The 6,000-nt window shown below is 47.1% G+C and overlaps 1 protein-coding gene across 2 annotated transcripts in view; it reads left to right on the forward strand.

The window, feature by feature from the left end:
- Window positions 1-5,142, forward strand: part of TMEM272 (transmembrane protein 272) — a 36,425-nt gene extending 31,283 nt beyond the window's left edge. For both annotated transcript variants that reach the window (XM_030564320.1, XM_030564328.1), the window contains one exon: window positions 4,267-5,142. In XM_030564320.1, coding sequence (XP_030420180.1) covers window positions 4,267-4,629 — 363 coding nt within the window. In that variant the 3' untranslated portion in view covers window positions 4,630-5,142. The remainder of the gene's footprint in view (window positions 1-4,266) is intronic.
- The last annotated feature ends 858 nt before the right edge of the window (window positions 5,143-6,000 follow it).

Raw genomic sequence — 6,000 nt, forward strand, 5'->3', positions numbered from 1 at the left:
GGAAATGTTCTGCTACAATGATTTGATTTCTGTTTTATCAAATGATAGTTCTAGAATGAATAAATGGACGTTAGTACAGGAAAGTAACAACTTCTCACTATACAGTACCATGAGGGACCTGCTGGTGCATTCAGAAGAACAGAGTAATTGTGTATCTCAGCCAATCAGAGAACATCTGAGCCATAAAAGGACAATGGCTTCTGGTTGGCTGAATTTTATTTCTTTTATCAATGAGGACCGGTGAACCAGGTAGCAATCTCAGTGGCTGGCACAGATGTAAGTGATTAATGTAACATCACATGCTGCATGTAAATGATTCTAGAACTCTGTAAGGTTGGAAATCCTGTACTAGTGGTCTGATCTCCCTAGACACAGAGCGAAGATTCTTGCCCTGAAGCCTCTCCAGGAATTAACTGAAACACTTAAATAACAGCTAGATTAAAACAGCTAGCTTTATTTAGTCAACAGATTGTAACAAACAGAGTCAGCATCTGTTCTGAAATGTATCTGCTCCTGCTTTGGAGGCTGACTGGAGAGGACTTCAGCTGTCAATGAGCCTTATTCACCTTGCCCTGCACAGTATGTAGTTATTCCCACCAATGCAAAGTGGGCATAAAATACCACCAAATCAAAACGGTTGCATTACACATGTTCCATGCACTCCCTTTGCACTGGTGGAAATGACTACACCAGGTGCAGGGCAATAATGAATCAGGCTCTGTCTCTTCTAACAATCCCCCTCAGACCCTGCTCCTTCTCTTGAGGAGACACAACTGAACAAAACAATAGTGAAGCTGTTTCTCTGGTCTGAACTACTCTACAAATCTCATTGTGCCAGTGTGTGCTTGTCTGACAGAGTTATCCCTGTAGCTGGGTGACATCCCAGATAATGATGGAGACTGTAATGCTGTAACACAATCTATAACAGGGGTGGGCAAACTACATCTTGTGGGTTGGATCCAGCCCACCAGCCATTTTAAGTCTGTCCTCAAGCTCCCACTGGGTAATGGGGACTGGGGCTTGCCCCGCTCCAGTGCTCCGGCACTCCAGCTGGGGAACAGGGTCAGGGGTCACTCCATCCAGCTCCTGGAAGCAGTGGCATGGTTCCCCTCCAGTTCTTATGTGCTCCAGTGGCCCCCTCCAGCACTCCAATGGGAGCTGCAGGGGCCGTGCCTGCGGACGAGGCAGCATGCAGAGCCGCCTGGCCACACCTCTGTGTAGGAGCTGGAGAAGGGACATGCCGCTGCTTCCAGGAGCTGCTTGAGGTAAGTGCCACTCAGAGCCTGCACCTCTCAGCCTCTCCCCACGCCCCAACCCCCTACCCCAGCCCTGATCCCCCTCCTGCCCTCCAAACCCCTTGATCCCAGCCTGGAGCACTCTCGTGCACCCAAGCCCCTCATTTCCAGCCCCACTCCAGAGCCAGCACCCCCAGTTGGAGCCTGCATCCTTTCCCACATCCCAACCCCCTGCCCCAGCCCTGATTCCCCTCCTGCCTTCCGAACCCCTTGGTCCCAGCCCAGAGCACCCTCCTACACCCCAAACTCTTCATCCTCAGGCCCATCCCAGAGCCCGCACCCCCAGCCAGAGCCCTCACCAACCCTCCACCTGCAACCACTCCCCCACTCCAGCCTGGAGTCACTTCCTGCATCCTGAACTCCTCATTTCTGGCCCCACCCCAGAGCCCACACCCCCAACTAGACCCCACATCCCAACCCCAATTTTGTGAGCATTCATGGCCCGCCATACAATTTCTGTTCCCAGATGTGGCCTTTGGGCCAAAAAGTTTTCCCACCCCTGATCAATAACCATGTAGTGCCCTCTACTCTGCAAACAAAAACCCATGGAAAATGCCCCTACCTATGTCATGAAGTTGCTTGCTGGCACAGGTAAGGTTGTCATGTAACAGAGACTATGGTATATATGGTACGGTATTCCTATTAGCTATTCCATTTAGTCTCCATCACTTTTCCAGGGAGAATCTGATTGAGGTAGGAGTCCCCTGCTGTGAGAAACTAATGTTCCAGGCAAGGGAAGCCTGTCTCCTGAAGTTAAAGCTGTCAGTCTCTTACCTGAGAACAATAGCACTGCACGCTGCTACACTCCCCTTATGCATGTCTCTTGCCCCTTTTTTTGTGCCAGGATCAATGAAGAGGGAAAAGGCAGAGAACCCTCTTGCTAAGAGGTCTCTACACACCCTACACTTGCCCAGCATAGTTCAGTATATGGTCCCACTAATGAGAAATGAATAGTCCCCATCAAGGTGCTGTGGTCAGTATCTTCAGCAAAATACGTGAATGAGGAAAAGAAAGTACTTAAGCTTGTTAGAAATCATTTGCTGTGCATGAATTCCAGTGGTTAAATGCTCAGTCATTTGATTGCTCAGCTGGACTTTCCTGCAGTGATAGCATAATCAGAGGATTAGATTAACAACAGCTAAGTTTTCCTTTAGGAAAATTAAATTGGAATGGAGTTTTTTTCACTGTAATGACCTGGGACCCTCAGCAACAATGCTGACTTCCACAATTTTGATATGATTGCTTGAAACTCTCCTAATATTGTTGACCATAGATTAATAAAGATTTTAATTAGTAATAAAATTGTGCTAGCCATAAGTGATTAGCCTGTCGTCAGTTCTCATTAAATATGACACTAAACGTGGGTCCAATGCTGCTCCTGCTGAAGTCAATCAGGGCTCTGCCTTTAGCTTCAATGGAACAGGATTGGGCCTTTGTTTTGTAATGTGGTGACCTACTTGATTTTAATAATTTGATTAGAATAGTTCATGTTTTAACATAGCCCCTCAATAGCACCCTATATATCAGCTTAAATCCAATTGGCTCAATTCCACCCTCGGTTATACTCATGTGTAAGAACATAAGAATGTCCATACAGGGTCAGACCAATGGTCCATCTAGCCCAGTATCCTGTCTTCTAACAGCGGCTAGTGGCAGATGCTTCAGATCAAATGAACAGGGCAATATTGAGTGATTCACCTCTTGTCATCTAGTCCCAGCTTCTGGCAGTCAGAGGTTTAGAGACTGCCAAGGCATAGGGTTGCATCTCTGACCATCTTGGCTAATAGCCATAGATGGACCTTGCCAAGCTGTCCTGCAGTGGCTCAAGAGCATAAGTACCAGCCTCAGAGTAGACTATTAAGAACCAGGGCACAAACCCCAAATTGGTGGTGAGCTCTATACTTGGGGCTTGTCTACACTACACAGTTAGGTCAACATAAGGCAGCTGATGGTGACCTAAGTATGTCAGTGTCTACACTTCAGCCTTCCTCCCACCAATGTAGATGCCCTACTACACCAACATAATAACCCCACCTCAGTGAGAGGCATAAGGCTTATGGTGGTGTAGTTAGAGTGGTGCAGTGTCTGTGTAGTAGGCTGGAGCACCCAGGGAAAAAAATTAGCGGGTGCTCAGCACCCACTGGCAACCAGCCCCCTCCTCCCCCGCAGTACCTCCCATCCGCTGGCGGCCTTGCTGATCAACTCCTCCCCCTCCCACCCAGCGTCTCCCACCCACTGTGATCAACTGTTTTGCAGCATGCAGGAGGCTCTGGGAGGAAGAGAGAGGAGCAGGGAGCTCAGGAAAGGAGGCTGAATTAAGCAGGGCAGGGGTGGGAAGAGTTGGGGTAGGGACTTGGGGGAAGAGGGGCTGGGGTCTGGGGTGAAGTGGGGGCAAAAAGAGGCGGGACAGGGGTGGGGGTTTGGGGGAAGGAGGCAGATGGGGCAGGGCCTGGGGCAGAGTGTGGGGTTGAGTACCCCGGGCCTGAATGAAGCTGGCACCTATGTGCCACACAGGGGCAGCTCTAGGTATTTTGTCGCCCCAAGCATGGCAGGCAGGCTGCCTTCGGCGGCATGCCTGCGGGAGGTCTCTGGTCCCGCGGATTCAGCGGCACATCTGTGGGAGGTCTGCCAAAACCACGGGACAGCGGACCCTCCGCAGGGATGCTGCTGAAGACAACCTGCCTGCCGCCCTTACGGCGACCGGCAGAGCACCCCCCATGGCTTGCCACCCCAGGCACACACTTGGCGTGCTGGTACCTGGAGCTGCCCTTTGTGCCACAATATTGTTTTAATTTTGCTGGATGCTTTTATAGGGGCCAGTCCTGACCATTCTGAGCAGTTCTTCAGAGTTGCTGAGTGCTCTCTGCTTTTGCTGAAATCTATAAGAGGTGAGGGCTCAGCACCTCGCAGAGTTGACCCCTTAAAGCCAGTGGCTCTGTTTATTCACTTTCTTTGTCTCTACAACAAACAGGTGACTCTTCTGCTTTATGACTCCACCAGGATGCGGCAACTGCTTTCCAAATCTATCGTGATTGATGATGATGACGATGATGAATATCCATGGCGGCAGAATGCTCACAAATACTACATCCATGTTACACTCAGTCTCTTCCTCTTTATCTGGTTCATACTTGGGAACTATTGGGTGTTTTCTGTCTACCTGCCAAATTTCATTCCACCTTTCCACCAACCCCAGGATTATTGTGATAAAACCCTGTACATTTTTGCTGTTGGAGTTCTTATTGTTAGTCATACTGTGCTGTTTTTGCTTATCTTTTGTAGCTTCTGTATATATTGTTTTTCTAGGCGAAGATATGCTGCAGAAGAGGATTAAAAGCCATAGAAACTAAACCACAGCTGTTAGGTAAAGGGAGTCCAATGAAAAACAAAAGGCAATAATTTACCAGAGTGTGTGTGTGTATATATATATAAAAAAATAGCAGCCAACTATACTGAGGAAATTGTGCAAGCCAGTGCCATCTGGCTCTCTTAATATAAAACATCATAGTAATGTAAAATTGCTGCTATAGATGGCAAGCTGCTCTCCCACTAACATTTACATCCATTTTGTTAGGGGTTTCATTTGAAGTGTTGAAATCTGCAGCTGAGAATTGCAGACAGCAAACTCCTCTCAAACCTTATTCTTAGACCCTTAGGGATGCTGTTTCAGCATAATACATTTTCCTCTCAATTTGTATAGGTAATATGTGGTCTATCACCATGGTATCTGAGCACCTCCATATCCATTAGCCTTTTGAGGGTGTATCATTGTCCCTATATTACAGATGGGGACTGAGGCACAGAGAGATTCAGTGATGTAGCCAAGGTCACACAGGAAGTCTGGTCACGCAGGAAACCAGGAACTGAACCCAGATCTCTTGACTATCAGGCCAGTGCCTCAACCACAAGATCATCCTTCCATTCTGGGGAAAAATGGAAAAGCAAAGTCTACATGGGGCAACTTTACTTTCTCTCTCTATTTGTACAATATAATTTAATAGCACCTAGGTAGAACAAAGAGTGCTTAAAAGCTCCCCGATGAAGTCCATAGGGAAACTGACTATTTTCATATTTTTGGTATGTGACAATTTCAGAATGAGGTGGGGCATGATGTCAGTATTACAGATGAACATGTTTACTTTGGTAGTATCATTGGTTGTGATTTCAGGGGGTCCTTTTGATTTGTTCCCCTTAATGATGTACGTGTGTAAATCTATACTTAGTGGATGGATGTGATGACAGCAGAAGTATTCGCTTTAGAAGCACCAGCATGCATGGAGGCAATTGTCCTGTGGTGTATAATGAAACTAACTTATTATTGGTCCTGGTAGATGCTGTTTTTCTGTTGATTAATGCATGTGAAGTGCACCTTCTGCTTTTGCTCTTACACAGTTATCTTAGAGCAGAGTATTCCTTCTGTCTAGATTGGACACCTGTGCTCAGACATGCAGGCATTCAACAGCACCAGGATAATAGAATGCATTTTGGATGTTCTTTTTATTAAATACCATGCAACCAATAACCTCTCCTTGTAGCACATAGAAATAGTGCAAAATTAGGTGTTTGTAAATGAACCTCTGTTTGCGCTTCAACCTTTGAAGTACCCCACAGCTTAATCTGATCTGTTTGGCCATTCATTTGTGGGCCCAAGGCTGAGCTTTGCTTAAAGTTTTAGGCAACAGTTCTGCCTTCAACCATGAACACA

The sequence above is a fragment of the Gopherus evgoodei genome, chromosome 1 (genome assembly GCF_007399415.2).
Source record: "Gopherus evgoodei ecotype Sinaloan lineage chromosome 1, rGopEvg1_v1.p, whole genome shotgun sequence".
NCBI classification, from domain to species: Eukaryota; Metazoa; Chordata; order Testudines; family Testudinidae; genus Gopherus; species Gopherus evgoodei.